This window comes from Amblyomma mixtum, chromosome 4 (genome assembly GCF_055824585.1).
Source record: "Amblyomma mixtum isolate Tamu chromosome 4, ASM5582458v1, whole genome shotgun sequence".
Classification (NCBI taxonomy): domain Eukaryota; kingdom Metazoa; phylum Arthropoda; class Arachnida; order Ixodida; family Ixodidae; genus Amblyomma; species Amblyomma mixtum.
In genome coordinates this window covers 76,913,476-76,938,407 of record NC_143015.1, presented here as the reverse complement: position 1 = coordinate 76,938,407, position 24,932 = coordinate 76,913,476, and the positions used below count along the sequence as shown (strand labels likewise).

General features: G+C 45.5%; 2 protein-coding genes across 6 annotated transcripts in view; one reads left to right on the top strand and one right to left on the bottom strand.

The window, feature by feature from the left end:
- LOC149347118 (uncharacterized) overlaps nucleotides 1–24,932 on the top strand; it is a 36,045-nt gene that overhangs the window by 9,232 nt on the left and 1,881 nt on the right. The window contains exons 2-4 of one of the 4 annotated variants that reach the window (XM_089586885.1): nucleotides 854–1,015; nucleotides 2,008–2,138; nucleotides 23,545–23,744. In XM_089586885.1, coding sequence (XP_089443011.1) covers nucleotides 854–1,015; nucleotides 2,008–2,068 — 223 coding nt within the window. In that variant the 3' untranslated portion in view covers nucleotides 2,069–2,138; nucleotides 23,545–23,744. Of the gene's footprint in view, nucleotides 1–853; nucleotides 1,016–2,007; nucleotides 2,173–23,544; nucleotides 23,745–24,932 lie in introns of those variants that run through there. The other 3 variants (XM_089586883.1, XM_089586886.1, XM_089586884.1) reach the window with 3 other exon arrangements.
- LOC149347117 (galactokinase-like) overlaps nucleotides 9,491–24,932 on the bottom strand; it is a 20,319-nt gene continuing 4,877 nt past the window's right edge. The window contains exons 4-8 of one of the 2 annotated variants that reach the window (XM_089586880.1): nucleotides 21,908–22,036; nucleotides 18,200–18,378; nucleotides 15,877–16,027; nucleotides 13,661–13,820; nucleotides 9,491–9,728 (exon numbers count right to left, since the gene is read on the bottom strand). In XM_089586880.1, the coding sequence (XP_089443006.1) occupies nucleotides 9,630–9,728; nucleotides 13,661–13,820; nucleotides 15,877–16,027; nucleotides 18,200–18,378; nucleotides 21,908–22,036 (718 nt within the window). In that variant the 3' untranslated portion in view covers nucleotides 9,491–9,629. Of the gene's footprint in view, nucleotides 9,729–13,362; nucleotides 13,821–15,876; nucleotides 16,028–18,199; nucleotides 18,379–21,907; nucleotides 22,037–24,932 lie in introns of those variants that run through there. The other variant, XM_089586879.1, reaches the window with a different exon arrangement.

The window sequence follows — 24,932 nt, the reverse complement described above, 5'->3', positions numbered from 1 at the left end:
CCACGGAGGGGCCTTGCTCTGAGGGGGAATGAAGGAACGACACTGGCTGATGCAAACAAGGCATTTATTGCTGCAACAACAATAATGCCAGCTAGCAACAAAATGCCCTAAGGAATCGAGGTCGTCCGACTCACCAGCAAGATTACGAGTGAATAATTACGAGTGAGCGGAAAACGTTCCCCTCCCGCCAAACCCCACTGGCGGAGTGCCGCATGCCGGAGCGTCAGGGCGTGTGCATCAATCACACCGACCGTGGTGCTGTGACGCTGGTGGCCTTCCTTGTTAACTACAGAGGATACCGCAGTGAAACAAACCCTAAAAGGGAAGAAGTGGGGCAAGGGAGGAGACACGAAGATTAGCAAGCACTTGTTGTCATATGTGTTTCCTTCCTTGTCCTTTGTCTATTTTGCGCTGATTTTCTTTACATGATGCAACACCAACTAGCCCGACAGCACACCCACCTGAGGTGCTGTAGTGGAGGGCTGCGTCGTTATTTTAATCACATTGTGTTCTTTAGCGTGCACCAAGATTACACAGGACAGGGGCTTCTGAATGTTGCCTGCATCGAAACAGGGCAGCTTAGGCAGATATTGGGTTTACTTTATTGTATTAAAGGGGGTTGCAGGTGTTGCTTAGGTACAGAGGCATGTGCTGTAGTCCACAACTATATTGGAAGCCTTCCTACCTAGGTAGTCAAAGCTGGGTATGTTAAATGGAGTAGCTGCTGGTGTGCTTATGCTGTGTGTGTGTGTGGGTTCCAGGGTGCATGCGCACCACCTTTGTTTGTGGCAGCACTGCCGCCGCCCTCCATGCGCCCGTGTGGTGTCTGTAGTCCCTCTGTGGCGCCTTGCAGCACCCGTGACCCTGGCCAGCAGCCCTTCTCGTTCCGTGTTGGCGTTGGCGAGGTGATCCGTGGCTGGGACGAGGGCTGCCTGTCCATGCAGAAGCACGAGCTGTCCCGCCTCACCATCTGCGGTCTCAAGGCGTACGGCGCACAGGGATTCCCAGCATGGGGATATCCTTTATATACGGCAGTGACTGCGTGGACGGCTTTTTGCGGGCTAAACAGTGGCGTCATCGTGGGAGGTTGTGGATGAAAGCGCATGTGCACTTGCTGTCTTGTTTGCTGACTTAGTGGTGCGGGACTTAGTGGTGCGGGACTTAGTGGTGCGGGACTTAGTGGTGCGGGACTTAGCGGTGCGGGACTTAGCGGTGCGGGACTTAGCGGTGCGGGACTTAGCGGTGCGGGACTTAGCGGTGCGGGACTTAGCGGTGCGGGACTTAGCGGTGCGGGACTTAGCGGTGCGGGACTTAGCGGTGCGGGACTTAGCGGCGCGGGACTTAGCGGCGCGGGACTTAGCGGCGCGGGACTTAGCGGCGCGGGACTTAGCGGCGCGGGACTTAGCGGCGCGGGACTTAGCGGCGCGGGACTTAGCGGCGCGGGACTTAGCGGCGCGGGACTTAGCGGCGCGGGACTTAGTGGCGTGGCAAGGTAATGAGTGCAGTGCCATTATCTGGCAGTTTCAATCCTGCATTGATTTGCGGAATGTTGGTAGGGCAGTGAGTTCCTGGAAAAGCAGACAAGTTCAGGGTAGACTTTTAGCTATATTTATTGTAACTGCAGTAGCCTGTGGGGGCAGCTTGCCTCACCCAGTTTGTGTCAGTAGAACAGCAAAATGGGTTCCTTGTTTTTTTTTTGTTTTTATAGGCGAGTCGTCATACACATTGGGCTCGCAGAAACACATTTTCACATGCCTTCTTGCGTTACCTTTTAGCTGTCAGCAACTGTCAGCAGACGTGTTATGTGGAGCAGTGCAAACTTCTTGGTTTAATGCTGCCAGAACTTATATTCGGAGGTGTGCACCCGAGAAATGGTACAGAATTTGTTCAAATCGGTGGCTCATCTGCTGTTGAAGGCACTCGTGAACGGTTGGTGTTGATGTTTTCCAGTGAAGATGTGTGACATGCGTTCAGGTTGTTTGTTTGTCCTTAACTCGGCTTCCCCACGATCCCACCCAATGCAGACCTGCAGTTTGAGATCCAGATATTGGCCATCAACGGCATGTGAGGAAACCCTCCCAAGTTCTTCGGCGGCTGCCGTTGCCACCCGGTCTCTTCACTTTCTGCTGCGGGACTCTGTAAGCGTCGGCCCATTTGTGGTGTGCATTAAAGGTATAGAACAACTTTCAAGCAGTGTTGTTCTTTCTGGCGGGTGTGCTGGGAGCGGGAATATGCACTGCACTTGGCTTAAAGGGCAGAGGCACCAAACGTCTGTTGTTGCTTTTTTTTGGAATGTTGTGCAGGAGATTAGTAAACACTTAAACGTTGTGTGAAATTCACCCAGGTCAGCATGTAATATAGTTAAATTTTTTCTATCCTATGTCTTCTTTTTTCAGCTGCCAAATGGCAGATATGTCGCCAGTAGAATTGAGATCTTGTGAAGCATACGGAAACTGCTATATAATTGCTGTTCCGTCGTTTTAATTGGCTCCAGTTCTTGCGCTTGCGTGTCCCAGGAGCTAGCCAGAATGTCGAGTGGACAAACAGCCGTTTATTTACTTACATCTCAAAAACCCAAAGTGCGTTGTTTTTCATGAGGAGGTGGAATTGACAGAAAAGTTCTTTAGTTGTGGTTTTGAGGAGACTGAGATTATGGTGAAGAATGACATTTGAGGATAGATCATTCCAGTAAAACGGCAAAACTAGGAGGCAAACTGAAACTGCGTTTCCTCCAAACTATCACATCGTTACATTACCATCCTATGACATTGCGGGTAGGTTCCCAAAACTTAACATGTGCATGTTGATTGGTTAAACTGGCGACAGGGAGCGACAGCTTTAGTCGTTTTTTTTTTGTCTGAACTAAACTAAAATCAAGCGCAAAGTTTTATCCTTCAGCAAATGTGAATGAGCTTTCCACCCTGTGACATCGCACATGCAAGTTTGCCCGTAGAAATTGCGCTGATTGAAGCCACGGAATTGACCGGCCGCGGTGGCTCAGTGGTTACGGCACTCAGCTGCTGGCCTGAAAGACACTGGTTCGATCCCTGCCGCGGCGGCCAAATTCTGATGAAGAAATTCTAGAGGCCCGTGTACTGTGCGATGTCAGTGCACGTTAAAGAACCCCAGGTGGTCGAAATTATTCCGGAGCCCGACACTACGGCGTCTCTCATAGCCTGAGTTGCTTTGGGACGTTAATAAAACTCCAATAAGCCATGAAGCCATGGAATCGTAAACTTTTAAAATTACTTTCCGTTCCATCAAGACGTCTCGTGGCTACGAAATTTGGCGCAAATGGCCAGGAAGCTGCGATCAACTTGCCCCGAAAGTTTCAGTAAAATCCATGGGGGTACAAAAAAACACCAGAGTTGCCCTTTAAGGATGGTGTTCGTAAAGTATAGCGAGCATTTTGTTCATTGGTTAAATTGGCAGAGAAAGTGCACAAACATAGCATGCAGAGGCTTGCTGATAAATGGTGAGCCTCCATTCTTAAACGTAGTGTCGGCAGAGTCTCCTGCGCGCAGCAGCTCTTTCATTCCCAGAGATGGAGCCACCAGTCATGGTGTGTGGGGAAACGGAGGAACATGTTCTGCAGCTCACACCATTCTGATTGGCTAAGATTACCACAGCCCTTGCAGCATTGCAAATGACTTGTAAGATGGAGTATGGTTGGTTTATGGAAGGTACGGTAGCTAGGTTGAAATGAAGGAAGCAAAGGGTATGGTTTGGTTTGGTTTATTGGGGTTTAACGTCCCAAAGCGACTGAGGCTATGAGAGATGCCGTAGTGAAGGTCTCTGGAAATTTCGACCACCTGGTTCTTCAACGTGCACTGACATCGCACAGTACACGGGCCTCTAGAATTTCTCCTCCAAAGAAATTCAACCGCCGCGGCCGGGATCGAACCTGCGTCTTTCAGGTCAGCAGCCAAGCACCATAACCACTGTCACCGCGTATGGTTAGCTTAGCGAGAAGTCTCTAAGGTGTGAAAGCCTATTGAGATCACTGGAAGTGTGGACACCCAAATATTTCAAAGAGAAGGCAGGAGAGAGTTGTGCCATTCAGCATGCAGATATGCGAGTAGTACTGATAGTAGTACTTGCATGTATAGAAAGAATTTCTGGATGTTTTGTTAACACTGTCATTAGCCAAGCTAGGTTATGGGTAAGGTTGTAAATGGGATGGTAGTGTTTGCAGATGCACGGGAATACATGTACTGCATGGGGCAGGCAGTGGCCGCCGATCCGGGCCATGAATGTGACAACTAGAAAAACGAGAATGTGGAGCACATTTGGAAGGTTCTCTCAGATCATGGATGGCACTTTACTCTTGAGAAAAAAGTATGTAACAGCTGTATGTTACAGGTACTCGCCTATGGGGCAGAAACATGGAGGCTAACAAAGAGGTGTTCAGCTTAAGTTGACTCTTGGCAAGCTGTGGAAAGGAAACCTATAGGTGCAACATTTAGAGAAGAGGGCAGAGTGGGTCAGAGAACAAATGCATGTTTATGGCACCCTAGTTGAAATCAAGAAGTAGAAATGGGCTTGGGCAGGGCAGGTAATGCGAAGGCAAGATAACCGCTGGTCATTGAAGTAGGCAAATCTTATGGTTCTTTGAACATTTTCCTTTTATCGACGCGTCACAGTGCGTAGAGTCCCCTCTCTCCACCACAGTAATCTGTTTTTCTAAGTACTGAGTGGAACCATTTGAAAACGGCAAAAACGATGAACCAAAGCTGTCCACGACAAGCAACGATCTCATGGGATGACGTTGCAAACATTGTACATGTATGTGCGTTGAATGGTTAAGTAGCCACTGAGAACAATGAGTCCTATCGTAAAATAACAGATGACCCAATACAAGCCTCAAAATTCTGTTAGTGCAGCATGGAGGAGGAGTTCGCGGCGCCAGAATTCCAATGCCACATGTAGAACTCTTAAGTAAGAGCGTGGAAACTGCAAACTGAATTCTGTACGTGTCAGAATGAAGCGTCGCATGGCTGCCAAACTTCCTGAAAGTAATCGGGAATGAGAAAGGAACCTAGATTACAAAAAGTTTCTTTAGAATATGGTAGCCTTGAAAAAGCCGCGGAGCTACCATTTTAGGGGAGACGCGGGTCTTGAAATATTTTTCATTAGAGACGTTTTAATTATATTAGACGTGTGTGTGTATCCTTTCCTCCTGTTTTCAAAACTATAATTAGTTTTGGTATATTTCAATTAGTTCTCATATTATGGAAAAATAACAAGCCTAGTTAGCCAATTTCTTACGGGTCCTTAAGGCACTTTCCAGCAATCTTTTTTTGGTTCCGATAGAAATGGAGCTGTAGCCAAGGAGCTGCCATGCAGAGCTATGCTATTTATGTTCTTATTGAGATTTATCATCGTATAAAAATTTAACGAAAACGTCCGTCAGGCTAGTCATGTTGGCAACAAAGCAAAGCTGAGAGAATCTCATTTTAAATGCACGCGCCAGCCATTGGAAGGCAGAGGCCTCAGAAAACTGCGAAATGCGGACATTACAGGAGGATTTCTCAATAGGTAATAATACCAGGATGTATGGAAGGGATCCAGCTTTCTGATAAGAACATGATGGCAGCCATTGGGCATGTGGTTGCGGGAAGCAAAGGGCACAAAGTGCTGCCGCATTTCGCTCTGAACTTGGCACTTTGGAGGTGTCAAATATATCTATTTTGTAGTAGTTAGAGGTTGGCTGAGAACTTGAAACTTTGCAGGTAGGTGCTCTAGAGTCTATTTAATCCGAATATTCCGTTTTTGAAACATCAAAATTTTCTCATCACATTGCGTAGAGGGAAGTTGAAGCATAGCATAGAGGCTGTCGGAGTCTGGCAGGCAGATGGGATTGAGAAGTTTGAGGGAACAAGGTGACTGCACCTATCATAGGACATGGTTAATTGCAGGGATATGGGACAGACCCTTTTTTAACTGCTGTGGGTGCTGTTTGGCTGCTGCTGATGATGATGTCATCATCATAGGACAACTGCTTGTAGTACACTGGAAACAATGGGTTTAGTTGAAAGAGTAAGCATCAGTATGTTGTATTCGCTTCTGTATACCTTGCGTGACCTCAGTGTTACGTGTGATGTGGCCACTATTCTGGTTCTTAAGGGGGGAAGAGGGTCTTTATAGAAATAAATTTTTACTAATGAAGTCACAGCAATGAAATCTTCAGGGAACATGCATTTTTGCATACTGATTCCAAATATGTAGTTTAATTTAATGTATAACAAGTCCTTGTGCACTTATGCAATATGTTAGGTAACTTTTGCCGGGAGTTTGAAAGAAATTCTACAACGAGGAACTTGTTAGATTGCATGCCATTGGTTTCTCTTGACACCAAGCTATGCAATAAGGGTAAAGCTATCATCCTGTCTGTTATAGAAGGTGAGTTATAGGATTTTGAAATCATCACTTTCTTTCCGTTTGTGTAGTGGCAAATTCAAAAGCCTGTAAACTCAACTTCTGTGATAGGCAGGATAATCATTTTGCCCATATTGCATATTTTGATGTCAGGACGAGCAATGGCATGTGTCCTAGCAAGTTTCCTGCAGCAAAATTTATCGAAAGCTCTCGGCAAAAAGTTACATACCATATTATACAAGTGCACAAGGACTTGTTTTACATAAAATTAAATTATATATTTGGAATCAGCACGCAAAAATACATGTTTCTTGATAATTCCATTATTGTGACTTCGTTAACAAAAATTTTTTTTTTCTAAGACCAGCTTCCCCCCCTTAAATCAACTGGTCAAATCATTACAGGGTACTCTTGGATTCTACATCGTAATTCATTACAAAAAAAAAGTGGTACAAAAAAAATTTGCCTTCTCTACCCCCTTACATAATGCTTCGTCACTTTGTAACTTAGTTTCATGTGCATGTAGCAATCTCTTGCTGAAGGCTTTGCCTTGCTGAGCATGAGCTGCATAGAGTGCATGTTTTGTGTCTGAAGTAATGTGCACCAGACTGGAAAACGGTTTCAAGAGGAGGTCACAGAAGTCTCCAAGAGAGACTTCATCTTGCTGGAAGTGAAGTATAAAGGCACTTTTATTGCAGAGTGGGTATCTAGATGCGTAGACAAACGCCGTCAGCCCATTGGAAGGCACTTTTGTTAAGGTGTAGTAATTCAGCTGTGCTTTGCCTGTGCATTGCAATTTCAATCAGTGCTTGTTGACTCCTTTCATTTACAGGAAGCGGAATTTTTTTTTGCTATGAACAACTGTGAGCTGTGTTCTTGGCTTTCATTCATTAATAAAAGTGCAATTGGAAGAGAACGTGGAAAAGGACAGCAGTGTTGAAAATGTTGGAATAAAGTAGGAGTTTGGTTAAGGCATCTGCCAGGAACACAGAAGCTTGTTAGAAAAGCAAGTAACTTTATTGGGCAGTAGTGTGACTAGGCAAAACACAGCTTGTACGCTGCTGCGTGGGAGTTTAGCATGATGTTTCATCGATACAAATTGTGTTGCACAAGTGGAAGATATTGCACAAAGCCATGAAAGTTTTCCCACCACAATGTAAAGAGGTCATTACTAATTGTCCATTCCGTGCTTGCCTTTGCTTCTTGGTGACAGGTTAACTTTTGGGGCCCTTCTCCAATGTCTTCTCCAACAATTTAAAAGCTGCTCAGAAGTGTGTAACTAATTCAAACCGTGCAGGAGATTGGGATGAATAACCAGATCAATTTCTTACCTATAGCATCTATGAGGGGTCAGTATTATAAACAAGTGATGGTTTTCATTTTTTAAATGCCATGCTTAGAAGAAAGAGCGCTGAGTGGCTTGTGCTGAGAGTTTCGAATGGGATTGTTGGCATGTTCGTCCTTTTACTGTGGAATACTGGGCTTGACGTTTTATAATTGTGTTACTGTGATTCTGAACTGCCAAGTGAACTTCTTATACCCGTGCCAACGCGCACAAGAAATGGCAGTAAATGCTTAAAGGGATACTGAAGCAAAATCTGAAAATTGAACAAAAAGGCTGAATATAGATTCTCGGAATGTGATTACACTGAAATCTAGTCGTCACTGTGCATATTTTTCAGCCGATGGTTTTATTTTCGATGTTTCATGAGCGCGCGTCAAGCCCTCCCGCTCGGCGCGAGGTGGAAAGCGTGACGTCATGGCACCCTCCCGCGGCGACAAATATGGCGGCGCCCTTCGATGCATGAAACGTCGCTTCGGACTGGTTGCGTCGTTGTTACTGGCTTCTTCAGCGCGTTCACTGGCCATAAATGGGCCACCAGTCTTTCGCTTCATCTCCTGTTGCACATAAGAAAACTTACGAGTAATAAATTTGCTTTATTTTTTATTTAGAGCGACGATTCTGCCCCCTTTAGGCTAAGAGGGGTGTCGGTTTGTTGACAACAATGCTTCCCCTCCTAACCACCGGATGGCGCCACTAGTCTGAACATCGTCGCGCTTCTGTTTTAAAAGCGAGAATGCTAGAAATGGCACAAGGTCAGGAAAAAGTACCTGCATTTAGCGGACGTAAGCGTGCATATGGTTATGATATGTAGACAGCATCGATTAACATTTTGACATATCTGTGTACGCCGTGAGCAGACGACAGACATGGAAAAGCCGCTAGTAGCGATGGCAATCGTGCTTCTGCGGGAACGGTGGGCGCGCGGGTGTTATGACGTCTAGTCGCAGCTTCCACAAGCGGCCACCAGGTGCAACGATATGGCAATAAATCGCGAAAAAAAGCGTGTTATCCGCCTTTTTCGCTAAAATGCTTGTCATATTTATCAATTTTAGCAGTCAAGTTCTTGTTTACATGCAAAAGAGCAGCTCCAAAAGTTTGGTTCAGTATCCCTTTAAGGCCTTAAGTTTGTTAATGCCATTATTTTCGGAGTTGGTGCTACACATCCACATTTAATGCCATTATCGAAAGTGACGATGACGATAACGCTTGCAATGTAGTCAAAAGTTTCATCTGAATATAAACATTGCTGATGAGCAATGTTGTTGTTGTTGTTCAAATGTAATGTAAAAACGATTTTCCAGAAAATACAGCTGTTCTTGCTTTACAAGTCGAAAAAGTAGCCATAAACTTGCATGTCAGCACACAAGTTGAGTAGTACCTGTCAAAAAGGCTGGTTAAAATGGCGCTCTTCGCATTGAAAACACGGCATAGATTAGATGCTTCATCTGGCAAAGTTACGAATTAACCATTTGCTGCTCGTTAGGAAGTTCTTACTCATGCTTTTCTGCGTGTGGAGTGGGAACGAGGGTGCACGGGCAAATGAGTTGTGGCGAACTCAGTAGGTCGCGAATAGCAGTAAGGCTAAATGGCATTAAATTTATGCGTGTGGCACTGCACGAATGCCATTAAAACTTAAGGCAGTAAGCACTTAATGGCATTAAATCTGTCCGTATGGCATGGGTATTAGAATCGAGAAGACCAATCTAAATATCTTGCATCGGCTTGATGCGTAGTGCAAGCTGCATGGTGAGAAGCGAGAATGCAGTGTTTGCCGCACTGTACAAATAATTTTATTCATGCACCGAAGTGTAGCGCAGAAGCAGGTATCAAAACAGCCGGAGTCTGTCGTCTTTTTCGGAACAGCTGAACAGATGGGCTGACCTGTCGTGAGGATGCCCCATGTGTTTCATTTATCCATGAGCTTCGTCAAACTCTCCATGGCACCGTAGGATGCACCGCCCGATGGTTTGCAGATGTAAAACCGGGCTTGTCCTTTGTAGTTTTTCTGGAATATGAGCAGGATGGCGCGATGTAAGCATGAGAGAAAGAGATGGGAGCAATGCTGGATTAAACTGAGTATTGCTGCTTCAGTGTGGAAACTACCCTGTGCACACCTATTGCAGACTTCGGGGCCAGCTTATGCTTATAAGATACTCCACGAGAACGCGTCTCACAGTCACACACATTGTTGGACAGTATTGGTGCTAGTGTTTCAATGCACAGGCAGCATGGCAATTTTCATGCATATTTCAGTTTCAATTTTTTAAAGTTTTCTTTTTTGCAAGCTTAAAATGCGAGAAGTGGGGACAGAGATCAGATTAAATGCTGGCATGTCTGGCATGGCAAGGTCTGTTAGCCCTTCACAATGAAGTTATACTCTGTTTCATACATACCAGGTGACGCTGCGGAGGTTGCTAATGTAGTGCATCCGCAAAACCATATTACTCCGCCACGTATCATTCGTTCTTCTCGAAACTCCGGTCATTGTTTGGACTAATACAAAGAGCTGTATAAAAGGATGTGGTAGCACTGAAAATGACGGTCGAAGCAGTGAGGCGCTCAGTGTTCGGGCTCTTTGGCCATAATTTTCACGGAGTGTGAACTACTTTTTGGGCGAGGATTGAGTAGGAGCGATTCGCCCTACCAGCCGCGTATCACACCGCCATGTGTACCTTTTGCTTCTCGTAATCTCGACGAGTTGCAGGACGAAACTGTTGCAAGAGGTAAAAAGAAGTCCCGGAGGTGCCAGTCACTGCACTTAAGATTTCTGGCTACTAAATATGGTTGAGTTCGCTTTGGTTGTGTGGCGAACTACTTTTTGCATGTGGACTTAGCGTGCGCGTACAGGCACGCTAGCTTTGGCAGCGTTGCCTGCTATGTATGAAACAGAGTACAGTCACAAGCATTGGCTGGGGCCGTGCCGGCAGTTTGAATTGTCCGGATTTTTTAGTTAACTAGATTTTACTGTATACAGTCACCACTAGACGGAAAAGAATCGTATGGATGATTTAATGCATATAAAAAACATTATGCAACAACGGAATCTGCTAGCAACTAAAGAAGAGAGACGTGTGCACTCATATATGTTTTTTGAGTAGCAAGCGCACCTTGCTCCTTCACTGCAATGCAAATAGCACGTCAAGAGTCTGAAATTCTGAGTGTGAGCATGATGTACACCCTCACTCATATATTATAGTTGCTTATCGGAGATGCCTTGGTGGTGCTTCATCCAAGCATTGCATTTTGACAGCAGGTCAAGGCCAATTCCCAGTGCTGTGATGGTAATCATAAGCAGCCACAGAATATCACGCCAGTCAGGTGAGCTACACTCGTGATCCCAAAAGGCTTACCGGGATTTGGCCATGTTAGAATCACGCAATATCAATAAAGAATGGCAGTGGTCTGTAGCTCGAAGTGTTCTCTCAATCTTTGTAGCCTTGGAGAACCTCAATTGCTTTCAAAAGTACTGAGGAACCTTGCCTTTGTTGACTTTCATCCAATTCAGCTCAACATGCATGCAAGAAGCCATATGCAGATGCGCGGTTCCTCAAAAACAAAAACAAGGCCAACTCAATAAATAATGACTGGCCGCGTGTAAGCGATTACAGTGTGGTCAGTCCCAAAATAAGAGTGGGTAAAGGAAAGGCGAGGGCCGTGGCAAGCATGGATTATGTGCTTGGTGAACTCTGAAAGCACTGCAAGGAATCCAGTACGAGAACCGCTGTCTTATGCTATACGACAGCACCATGGCAGGTCACACAATGCAGCTTGTATAGCACCAGGGAGGTTGGCAATTAAAACCGACCCACAGGCTTTTTCTCTCTCAACTTGTACACTGGAGCAAGTGAGAAGAAAAAAAAAAAAAGCTCAGGCTTGGATTGCACTCCACCGACAAACCCGTCACCCCCCATCAAGACGGGGGGAGCAACAAGCCGCCACGTGCAAACCGGCTGTGACCCCCCCACATACCTCCTTTGTCTCCATCCACCAGCGTTGTTGCAGTTCCTTTTTTTTTTTTGCAGTTAGAGGGCGGGACATTTCATGGCGACACAATGACAGCCCCTTCATGACTGACATCACGCTAGCCATATGACGTTGTATGGCAGGATTCACGCGATAAATGGGTAGCAAATGTTGCCGCTAGGTGTGGTAATGGGAATTTTTTAAAATTATTTGCAAATTGCCAGCTCACCTCCGAGGACTTGGAACATGGCGCGAATGCTGATAGCTTTTACTATATGCAATGCACAGATGTATGGCCACTTTCAAAAGCACCTTGCGAGCCCATTAAAGAGACAATGAGGACAACTGCATCCAATCACAGGAGTTTAATGTTAATAGTAAAAGTTAATAGCAAAAATTGATTCTGTGGCTTTCTGACAATGTTGATGTTTGTCTGGCTGTAGAAGACGCATTTATTCCTGAGGAAATTGCGTTTAAAAGTTTTCCCACCACTCTTTAAGCTTCTGACACCTACACTGAAATGGACTCCATGATCATGGCTTTTAAGTGGATGATAGTGTCGCCTAGCCTGTGAAATCCATGACAAAAAAAAACCAAGTACATGTGGTTTACTTGCAAAATTGGCCACTGACGGTGACACCTGTTAAGGATTTAAAATCACAATTGCGGATCTAAGCATTTACTGCGGAATGGTGTGTTCGCAGCCACTTTTTCTTTCTTGGTGCTATTTTTGTTAAGGGCAAAATCAGTTACTACTGATGCATCAGTAGTAACGGTAGCAACATTGCTAATATGCCTTATTTGCACAAATGTAATGCAAGGGGCAGTTTAAGAACTCAGGAGAATTTCAGAAGTGTTACAAATACAATGCAAATCTCAAACTGTTCAGGCCAACCATGGAGGACGACCCCCTCCCCAAAGCAAACTTTGACGACATGCTGAAATAGGAGGCAGCAGGAAGTTATTTATGAGCCAGCACTACAATCAAGTGAAGCCAAGCCTCCAATACTTCAATGCACACAGCCTGCCACAGAGCATCATCTGCTGCCACTACTTGGTGTTTCGAGTTTTCCCAACCCTGTGCTCATTTGCCCTTGTTTGCATTCCCGACTTCTCTCAACTCTTTCAGTGCCTTCTCTCTCTCAGCGATCCATACCACCTTCTTTCCTAATCCATAGCCACCGTCTCCATAGCTTCATTCTGAATATAACATGAAGTGCATTCCAAAGCATTATTTGGTGCCTCCCATAGAATTTCGCGATTTTTCATTCACGACATAACACACCACTTTCGCCTCGAAAGACGCATCTTCCCTCCACCGCATAACTCACTCACAAAGACCCAGGAGACCACCTGGCATCGCTTGCGAACCCATTCCCACCCCAACCTGGCGGTACTTTCGCTCATGTACCCCGGTCAATACTCCCCCCAATGTAACAAGTGCGGCGACAGAGCCACACTAGACCACATCCTGTGGAAATGTCCAGAGGATCCACCTCCCCCGGACCTAATTCAGCTCCTAACTTCCGAGCAGTGGGAAGCTGTGCTGCTCAGCTCCGACCCGGAGATCCAACTGTGGGCAGTGGAGCGAGCCAACGATGTCGCCGTAAGCCACGGGCTGACGGCCATCTAGCGCGACCAAGAACTCACCATGAACCACTTTTTGCCGGTGAATAAATGTTTTCCAATCCAAATCCGATTTCATTCTCAGTTCGTGGAATTTGAAATTTTTTGGCACAGAAAACTAGGAGCTTTACCTACTTTACCTTACCTATACTGTTTTTTGGCCTTTTTCTATCCTTCAAAGGTTTTATTTTGAGAAAGTAGCATACTTGCTGTCCGGAACATGGTAATTGACACAGGCGAACTTTAATTTGTCCACGGTGTCCTTTCGAAGTCTCTCCGATAACCTGTTGACACCATGTTCATGCTGAAGGAATCTTGTGTCCTGGTTAGTGGCAAGCCTTCACATACCTCAATGTTGGCCATCAGAGCTGGCAGGTTGTGCTCCTCGACCAACGTGACAGTGCATCCACCAAATCCGGCTCCCGTTAATCGAGAACCATACGCGCCCGACCCGAGACTCAGCTCCACGAGTTGATCCAGCTCGGGGCAGGACACCTCAAAGTCATCCCTGCATGCATTTGCAGAAAAAAAAAATGCAAAAGGCGCCCGTGTGCTGTGCGATGTATGTGCACGTTCAAGATCCCCAGGTGGTCGATATTATTCCGGCAACCTCCACTACAGCACCTCTTTCTCCTTTCACGCTCTCCTTTCTCCCTTGCCTTATGGCGCGGTTCGGGTGTCCACCGAGCTATGTGAGACAGATGCTGCGCCATTTTACTCCCTTCGAAAACCAATTTTCAATTTTTTCCATTTGCAGGCACTGTCATCACCTCTTGTCTCTGTAAAGCTTACAGACTGAGCTAGGCACAGTGTTATTGTTCACTTGCAAACTCACCAGTTATAATAATAATGATAATAATAATGCCTTTATTTGTGTTGTAGAGTACACGGTCGACACTGGAGGCTGGCAGTAAAAGCTGTCACAAACGACAGCATGACAGAGCCGCAAGCCCCCATGCACTTGGTAACAGTACAGCGGCAATGCTTATAAGCAAAAAGAGATACAATACACAGTACATGCGAATGACAAGAGGAGCAATTATCGCTGACTAAGCTTTTCTTAGAGCGCCCATGGCACTAAAAGAAATCAGTGGCATGATTTTTGATTCACCAAACTTCACAGGATGGAGGGGGCTATCAACCATCTTTTGAAAAAAGCAATGAAGACCTGTCTTAGAGTATGTAGTACATATAATATTGTTCTTGCAGCAGTGGAAGGTGTTTTTTGTATTGCTTCCATCAGTCATTGGGGGTGCCATCTCAGTAATGATGGCCATTCTGCCAGTTGCAGTAGTTATGGACTTACTGCTGGAGATAATGGTATTCTGTACCTAAAAGATAATTCTTACTGCGAAAAGTTGGCATGACCATGCTGCCAAGAAAGACGAAAATTGAGACGTCTGTATTTTTATCGTAGTTCTTAGAAGTAAAGTTTGTTGAAAGGATGGCTACTATGGTCTGTGACAAACTTGGTGAAGTGCAGGCATGAATCGATCAAGACAGGCGACCTCTAGTATAGACCACTCCAGAGCAAGCTTAATGGTTGAATGCACACACAATAATTACGGCGCAGCATAAGAACAACAAAGGGCTCACTGGGACAGGCCCACATCCTGAATTGGACTTGAAAAGCAACACTGATTGCAACACCATCTAATTTTTTGTATATTGCAGAATTCAATTCTGCAGTTGTTTCTGGCCAGGTATGCTGGAGTTTCTCCGGCAGAAAAGAATGCATTTATTGCACCACTCAGTTAAAGTTGAGAACATCAGTAACAAAACGGACTCCGTGATCACTATTTGGAAGAGAATGACCGCATAGCCTGGCCTCAGAGATCCGCAACAAGCAAAGAAGCATTAACGTCGCACCGTAGTTTGCTCATGAAAATGGCTGCCGCTGGCTTCGTTTGTTGGCCTTTGCCAGCTTGTAAAAGCTCTGTTTTTGGGGAAAGTAGCGTCTTTGTCATTAATTGTGGAAATAATCTATCTATAGCAAGTCGTGTTCTCAGGATGTCCTGAATCTCCCTTCAACCCTGCTGCTAATGGTTATGGCAGTGACCAGAATAAAGTGGACACGGATCATCATCATCATCTTCAGCTTGACTACGTCCACTGCAGGGCAAAGGCCTCTCCCATGTCTTTCCAATTAACCCTGTCCTTCGCCAGCTGCGGCCACCGTATCCCCGCAAACTTCTTAATCTCATCCGCCCACCTAACTTTCTGCCGCCCCCTGCTACGCTAGCCTTCTCTTGGAATCCACTCCGTTACCCTTGAGGACCAGCGGTTATCTTGCCTTCGCATTACATGCCCTGCCCAGGCCCATTTCTTCCTCTTGATTTTGACTAGGATGTCATTAACCCGCGTTTGTCCTCTCCCCCACTCCGTCCTCTTCCGATCTCTTAACGTTACACCTATCATTTTCCTTTCCGTAGTTCGCGGCGTTGTCCTTAACTTCAGCTGAACCCTTTTCGTTGCTCTCCACGTTTCTGCCCCATAGGTGAGTACCGGTAAGATACAGCTGTTGTATAGTGGACACGGATGCTAGGCGGCAAAAGGAATGGCACCTGAGAGATGTGTGGCTCGCGTTCATGAGTTCGCCCAGGCCTCGGAGGTCTCCGCTGTGGAGAAGCTCGGCTGCCTGGGCCGTGCGCTGGATCTCCGACACCACGTGCCGCGCTCGCCGATACTGCTCCGACGTCAGCAGCTCTCGGCGATCTGCACAGGGTGCACAGGGTGGGCTGTAAAAAACACTCGCAAACACGTGCTATGCCAAGAGGGGAACTGAAATGCTTGCTCATACATGTAACGTCATTTCCCCGCATGTGTCCTGACACAAAGGTTCTTAAACTGAGCTTTGTGACACCCATGGGTTCACTGAGCACCTCGATTTGTGCGTGCCTCAACCCCCTCCTCTCCATAAAGGGGGGACACAGGTCTTGAAAAGAAACTTTTATTAATTTAGTCATAGTTGTGAAATTTTCAGGGCACAGGTATTTTTGTGCGTTGATTCTAGATATGTCATTTAATTTCATGTAAAACAATTCCTTGAGCACTTATGCAATTTTTATGCAAGTATTTTGTGGAGAGTTCTGAAGAAAATTTGCTGCAGGAAACTCGCTGAAATGTATGCCATTTGATTCTCTTGATACCAAGGAATACAATAAGGGTAAAATTATCATCCTGGTTCTCATAGAACTTGAGTTATAGGGTACTGAAGCTGCCACTTCAGAAACAGGAATACACACTTTCCTTCTCATTTCTGAAGCGACAACTTCAAAACTCTATAACTTAAGTTCTATGATAGGCAGGAAGACAATTTCACCCTTATTGTATTCCTTGGTGTCAAGAGAACCCAATGGCATACATTTCAGCGAATTTCCCGCAGCAAATTTTCTTCAAAACTCTCCACAAAATACTAGCATAAAAAGTGCATAAGTGCTCAAGGAATTGTTTTACAAGAAATTAAATGACATATTTAGAATCAGCACACAAAAATACACATTCCTTCGTAACTGTGACTTCATTAATAACAATTTTTTTTTCAAGACCAGTGTCCCCCCTTAAGGGAATTTATCTTGGGACTAACGACTGGCTGATCATATTGTAATTTCCTATGCTACCCTGTTTCATTATGCAGCTAGGGATTATTATCAAATCTGTACATCTTCCTGAGGGCCTGTGTGCAAGTGGATGCAGTTTTTTGCGTGCATCTTAAAGCAGGAAGGGAATACAGTCAAGATGCGGGGTTCCCCTGAGGCTAGAAAGGTTGAGAACCTCTGTGCTAAAGGACCACGGATAGAATTGAATAAATAAATAAATTACACTAGAGTGTCGCTAATTTGAACCTGCCTAACATGAACTCCATTTATTTGAACTGCCAGTTTGGTTACGCTGACACTGAGTAGACGAAAAGGCTCCCTATAATTCAAACTCCGCATAATTCAAGCAGGTTATGGGATTCTTCAAATTTGAATTGCAAGAGTTCACTGTAATTATGCAATGTCACAGTGGACCCCACCAGCTTCACGCTTATTGCCATGCACAAGATTTAGTTTTTTTTTTCTTTTTGTCGGCCACATTTTGATGGAAACACTGCACGAATTGGACGGTTCGCAGCATATGCATATGATGACAGTAGGCGCAAAGCTCAATGTTTTTTCTTTTGTTTGTGCTCATGCATGTGTGAACTCCATGTGGCTTTATGAATGCCCGTGATGTTAGTTTAACTAGTATTATTTATATATTAGTGTGTAGGCATTACAGTGGGAAGGGGGCAGATATAGAATTAAAATACGATGCCAATGCCAGTAACATAACAGGTGCATGTATCGGAACATATAACTGGTACATTATTGTACATTACAACAGTAATCATTTTATACAAGGTATCGTAATGACCTAGAAACTACCTCGTTTGACAGGATCAGTGCGACATCTGACAGCAACTTGTTCCATTGTCGTACACTTACACGAAAGAGAAGAGGCATTCAAACACTTCAGTTTTACTAGCTACTTCCCTAGTCTATTTTTACATGATCCAGTTTTACTAGCTACCTCCCTAGTCTAGTTTTACACGATCAAGCTGCAACTAAGCATAAACAGGCTTGGAAAAATACTTCTGGGGGCCTATACAAGTGCAAGAGTGAGACGTTACAAAAAAAATTTTAACCTAAGAGTTCCTCTAAATTTCTGAAGCGGTTCTCAACTTCGGGTTTCCTTCCCACTCGAAGCATTGGAATTCCTTTTATAATCTCAAGAAACAGGACAGATCGATTCATCGATTAAGTTTATGCTGAAAATCGGCATGCGCCCTGTTTTTGCGGTCTAATAATTGCTCAGGTAAAGAAGGCATTGAGAATTCCCGGCAGCAGTAGCAGCTCAACTTACTGCGGAGATCTTCGAGTGAAGCGTCCCTCAGGCTCTTGCCAAGGATCGTGCTGGCAGCCTGACAGTTCCCACGGCGCTGGGCGTATTCACCGCCAGTGAGGGCGTGTTTCACTTGAGAGTCAGTCACCAGGATCACTACAGAGGGTAGGTTGAGGGGCACATGCTCAAAGGCTAGGGACCTGCATGAAAAGGGAAGAGTACAAAATGGCAGTAAGAATGAAAGAACATTCTCCCCCCCCTCTGAAAAAATGTCACTTTAAAAACACATTTGTTAAGGAAATGCGCTGGGCAGGTTCATGAGTAATTCTACTGACTGAAATAGCACCTGAATTAATGTAATTTTCGGTGTACAGTCCCCATCCGGTGTGCAATTGGTAAATTGGTTTTTGAGGAAAGGAAATGGTGCAGTATCTGTCTTGCATATCTCGGTGGACACCTGAACCAGGCAAGGGAAGGGAGGAAGGTGGGAGTGAAAGAAGAAAGGTGCTGTAGCGGCACTAAGGTGGAGGTCTCCGGAATAATTTTCGACCACTTTGGGATTTTTAATGTGCACTGACATCGCACAGCACACAGACGCCTTTTGCGTTTTGCTTCCATCGAAACGTGGCCGGCGTGTTTGGGTTCGAATCCAGTTACTCCGGCTCAGTAGACGAGCGCTTTAACCACTGAGCCACCGCGGCAGGTATGTGCAATCCACAGAGCTCAATTTTGGCTGAAAATTTAAAAACTTGTTTTTTTTTTATGAGATAGTCCGCGCCCGGTATATAGCCTGCAGGAACAAACTGGGTATAAAAACATATGTGCACACACTGCGCAAGTATCACAAAAGCTCGTAATAGAATATACATTGGGAATTTCATGCCATGTTCAGCGATATTTAAAAAGAAAATTGCTGTATAGTCTGCACCTATACCGGGTGTTTTTTTTAGAAGGTCCAAAATTTTTAACGGAAGGTACATTCCTTTAGATTTATTTTAGCACTGGGGCTATACGGAGGGCTACGGCGGACATGGAGGGCTACGGCGGACACCACATAAGAGGCAAACTACTTTAATTAGTTCACTGATTAACTGAATATGTTAATTAACTTTTATAATTTTTATTTTAGGGGATATGTTGTATCAGCAGAATTGGAGATCGTCTTCCAAACAGTCTAGCCAAGAAAAAAAGATTTTCATGAAAAAATTTTTTGCGCGCGTAATGAAGCGAGAAAAAGTCACCCTGGTGGGCAGCTTCACACTGTAACACAGCGTCTGTGAGCGCCTGTGACGTAGCTCGCTCCGCCCTGCACTTTGTGTCAATGCGTTTTTGTTCCAGCGCGGCATTCCGTGAGGCCGCGGAGCAAAGCGAGATAAGCAGTGATAGCGCAGGCCGCCAGTCCGGGACGCGTGACGCAAAGCGCAGGGCGGAGTGAACTACGTCAGAGGCGCTCCCGCTGCTGCGTTACGGTGTGAAGATGCCTACCAGGGTGACTTTCGCGCCTCGTAACGTGCGTGAAAAATTTTTATTTAAAATTGTTTTTTCTCGGTTGGACTGCTTAAAGGACGATCTCCAATTCTGTGAATACAACATATCCCCTAAAACAAAAATTAGAAAAATTAATTAACATATTTAGTTAATCAGCGAACTAATTAAAGCAGTTTTCCTCTTGCCTGGCGCCCGCCGTAGCCTCCAGTATTGGTTTATGGGGTTTAACGTCCCAAAGCGACTAAGGCTATGAGAGACGGCGTAGTGGAGGGCTCCGGAAATTTCGACCACCTGGGGTTCTTTAACGTGCACTGACATCGCACAGTACACGGGCCTCTAGAATTTCTCCTCCAAAGAAATTCCAGCCGCCGCGGCCGGGATCGAACCCACGTCTTTCGGGTCAGTAGCCGAGCACCATAGCCACTGAGCCACCGCGGCGGCGTAGCCTCCAGTATAGGCCCAGTGCTAAAATAAATCTAAAGCAATTTGCCTTTTTTTTTAAATTTTTTTGGACCTTCAAAAAAAAAAAAAAACACCCGGTATATAGTCCACAAAGCACAAACATTCAACTTTAAAACGTATGGCCCATGGACTTTATGCCAGAAATTACGGTACTTCGTTTCAAAATCTGACTTATCTTAAGTTACTAAGGTAAATCGACCTTTTTCACAAGACGTGGCGCCCTCTGGGGAGTGGTGAAAATTCGTCCGCTACTGCTTGAAAGCAAACGCACGTGGGAGAAGCTGACATGATGCAGTTCCACAAGGAGCCAACTGTGCCTGTGAAGTGACAGTTGTGTACTTGACGGCTGGTGCCATCTGTCGCATGCACCTGTCACTGATATAAACTGCGCATGCGCTGTAAGAGCTGGCAGTTTTGTTCTCAACCAGTGAATCTGGAGTAAAAGAGGCGGTCATGCACAGAGCAGCCATGTGAAAAAGGTGGATTAGCCCAATGTGGGCATTCCAAATTTTTGTTTTTGTTGAAGCCAATAAAAGTACTGATGTGCCACCACATTCTTTAATCAATTAATGTTAAAAGATTAACACTGTACATCAAACTGCCTAAGATCTGTTTCTCAGCTGCGTATAGGAAGGTGTTGCAGCTGTAAAAAAAAAAAAAACAACTGGCTGTAAATACTTGACATGATGGCACTTATTCTGCCCCTTTGTTTTTTTTCTCTATTCCTCTCGTTCTCTCTTTTGTAGTCCTGAGAACATTATTTAGTTTCCTCACGATCGCTAAAGACCTATCCAAAAAGCACCCCTGGCACAAGGCACATGCTATTGCTGGACTGTTGTGTGCACATAAATTCCTCCCCCCCCCCCCCCCCCCAACACACACACACACACACACCTCTGACAGCTTTTGGAGCGAGTGGAACACATTCTCGCTGGGCATATAACATATGGTGGTCACATTCAATGGTCCCAGGTGGTATCACTGAACTTTTGGCTATGACAGACGTACTTCAGCTGGCAATGATGGCATGGTAAGCTCCTTGATAGAGCTGTTACTGTGGGGAAAGAAGACAAGTCATACAGTTGGTTTTTTTTTTGTTTTTGCAGTTCATGCACCTACTCACAGCTGTGCGAAGAGAGGCTGCACACTAGTTGGCACATACCCGACACACATCCCATGTATGTTGCAACTTCTGCATATCCCCCCACACCCTTGTTCCTTATGAGCAAGACGAGGAAGGCACAAAGGGCCTATCAACTTGGGCTTATGATCCAAAAACTGTGTGTAAAACTACTGACTCTATTAACGCGAAAGCCTTTAATGGCTCATACTCATGGCCATAACTCTGTCCATCCATTTGTCCGTCCGTTACATAAGACATTTGTTATTTGTAGCGTTTAGAACAGATGGCGCCACCCATCCGAGCGTGCTAACCACTATGCTATGCTGATTTCCTGCCACTGCATATGCAGTTCTCCTTTATTTCCTTTTTGGTTGCCCCAACCTATTCTTTGTCTAGCGTGGTGCAGGCAAGGGGCTTATTATTTTTATTTCCTTTTCGGTTGCCCCAACCTATTCTTTGTCTAGCGTAAGAGATAAGCCTGTTATACTTAGTGGCACGGGCAGGGACACTTTATTTTTCGTTCTTTTTATGGTCCCACATTAATTTTTGTCTAGCGTAAGGACGTTGAAGAGCGTTGTGGGAAAGGCTTTATGTCTCACCGCACTTTAGATCACCAAAGTGCCTCCTCGAAATTTTCAGCAGTTCGGCACACTCACCGGCAGTCGAGGAGCAAGGCATGGCCTGGCTTGCTCCAGTAGGCGGCCATCTGGTCCATGATGCCACAGGGCACCCCAGCAAACTCGTGCTCCGCTTTCTGGCAGCACAGCGGGGCCTGGTGCTCATCACTGGAGAAGAATGCACACCGAGATTGAATCCCAGCTGAATGAAACTTAAGAGGAGGAAACTGAGTTCGGCAGAACATGCAATGCATAGAGCTGCTGAGAGACCGAGGGGATGCTGAGGGCAAGGAAATGGGGTTCAGGTGGCAGGGGTTCAAACGGGACAGTGAGGTTAAGAACAGTGTGCCACTTAGGTTGAAGTGTGATTAATACCCCTGCCACATGGCAATTTTAATGTCATTCTCATCGAATGACATTTGTTCAACTTAATGTCATTTTTTCTACGCACTGCTACACGGCCAAAACTAATGTCATTTGCAAATGATGGCAGTTGCAATGGAAAGAGAGTACAGGCTACAAAAATTTCGATGTATGCTTTAATACGTTGCCAGAAGTATTGCTTTGCGAATGGAAACCGATTTTAAAATCTTAATCCTCATTTCAATAACGTGTTGATCACTGCAATCCACCACGAGTCCAAGCCAAGCCAAAGCTCAGCCAACGGCGGCAGGCAAATGGCGGACGTCACTTTGTGAAATGCTCTCTATGGTGAAATTAGACAGTATTAGCTGTGGGTCCGCAAAAGCTTTGCCCATGCTATAGGCGCACCTTACGCACTCTGCTGCCCGTCCTCACAACAGCAGTTTTAGTTGGGAGTGGCTAGCGTAGCGCCCGAGAAGCATAACATACTGTGGCGCCATCTAGTGACTGCAACTTAGATGGTGCGCAGGTGTTAAGAGCAGGGAAACGTGGTAGCAGTATGGTCGCCACCACAGATCTGTGGCCACTCTCTCAGGTGCATATAGGGACCACAGAGGTCGTACAGCATTATACAGACCTGGTGTATTCTATGTAGGGACCTCCAGGGGTTGCACAACAAGACACTATGTATACTTGGGCTGTTCTGGTTGGTTGGTGTATTAGCTTTTGTGGAGCATAAGCAGCTGAAGGCTATCATGCGCCAAACACAGGGTTGGAAAGGTCTCACTTTTGTGCTGACGGACAACTTTTTAAAGGTTTACAGTTTGCTGATGACATTTCCTTCTTTCAAAAATCTAACAACTCACAATAAGTCTACCATTACATTCTCTCCTAAGAAGTTTTTGGGGTGGAAAGGAACGTGTTTTTCATAAAATACCATCAATGCTACTGTGCACTGAGGAAGGGAAAGAAGAAAGAGGGTCACAGTGAGCGACGTGTGAGCAGAAGAGACAAGAGGATATATACAGACACGTCAGCAGTGCGCCTGGTCTCAACCGTGAGTTGAGATCTGCGTTGCGCAAGAAATGAAAGCAGTGGCCATGTTGCTTAGAGAGCTTTCCAGGTCTCCAGCCAAGCACCCAGTTCAAGGGCCCCTGAGAGTGTCTTGCTCTCAAAATGCGCTAAGGGGGTGGCCGAAGCTAGTCTTTGACGTGTATATACAGAGATATGTGATTACATCATCACAGCTATTAGCAAGGCTGACAAAACTGCACAGATCTGTGTAAAGCAGCCATGACTTTGTTCTCATACAGGACCACCCGAGGCAGCTGCTGGTGTCGAGAGGGTCTGTCTGTGGTTGGACCAGCAGTGACCCAAGGAAGCAGGTGTGGGAAATTAATCACTCGTGTAACACTGGGAAAATAGCTGAATGCGACGGAAGAGCGCATATATGCAATAAACACATGGTTACTCAGCAAAATAAAAAAATCGTCCTTGTACTAAAACCTGTGCATCCGACTCTCTTGGTTCCGTATCGGAACATCGGAAGGCGCCAGCTGTGACACACAAGGATGCAGGCATGCGGAGCACGAGTCCGGGTTCTTATGTTTCACTGGTACCTTCTGGAGTACTGGCAATGCAACAACTGACCTAACAGCAAACTATATTGATTACATATTCTTTCATAGAAGAAAAATACGGATTGTCAAGAGTATTTCCAGGATTCTGCCGTCTTTTTTTTAGTGTGCTAGCCCTAGCGCTTCCAGTTTAAAAAAAAAAAATTTCGAAGCACGCTGGATTTGCAAAAAATAAAATAAATATGAACGCGACTGCACCACGCCTGGGTTTTGAGCCTGAGACGGAGCAAAGAGAACATTTTTGCTGGCCACTGCATGAGACCACTATGGTATCGCTGCAGCCGATCACCCCTCGTGTTTAACTGCCACTCTCTCACGCTCTGCGTTGCATGTCATCATCTTCATCAACTTCCATCTGTGTGCAATGGATCCAGAACTCATCGCTATCGCCGTGCCCTCCTAAGGTGTGTTACCCAGTCCAAAATTTTATAGTCTGCTGCCACTAAGATCCCTAATCACCGACTTCACCGATCTTTGTCTGAAAGCCTGACCTTGGAACTCTAGATTCAAACCGAAAGCGAAATGAACCGCAGCATGCTAGTGCACACACTTTGCATTTAGCCTAGAAAGCTAAATCGGCTGTAATTTTTTCCACAGGGCTGCACCGCAAATGAGTGCCTCGTGCACCTCTCCTCTCCCGCCCTCTCCCGTGCTCCATCGGCTGAAAACAAACTCCCAGCACTTGCACCGCTTATCTACGGAAAGGCAGCTGTGCATGCACAGCTTGTGTCAGCGCCAGGTGCAAGTAACAGCTGCACCTGGCAAAGGATGTGCATGCCACTTTGTATGAGCAGTTGACGCCCAACCAGTTTTCTGTATAGCAGACAAATTTTCTAACATTCTCCAAAGGGTGTCACAAGTTGCGAAGAAATTTGAGGGGACACTTAAGCCTTGCCTTAAGGGTATGATGTAATAGTGTAATGGGTTAATTCCAAGATATGTGCACGGTCATCCTCTACTTCACATCCGTAGACCCCTGGGAGTCCTCATACCCCTTCTGGCGCAGTGCTGCACCGGTGTTTAGCGATCTTCCACTACCCTGGGGTGGCAGGTGCTCCCAGCGG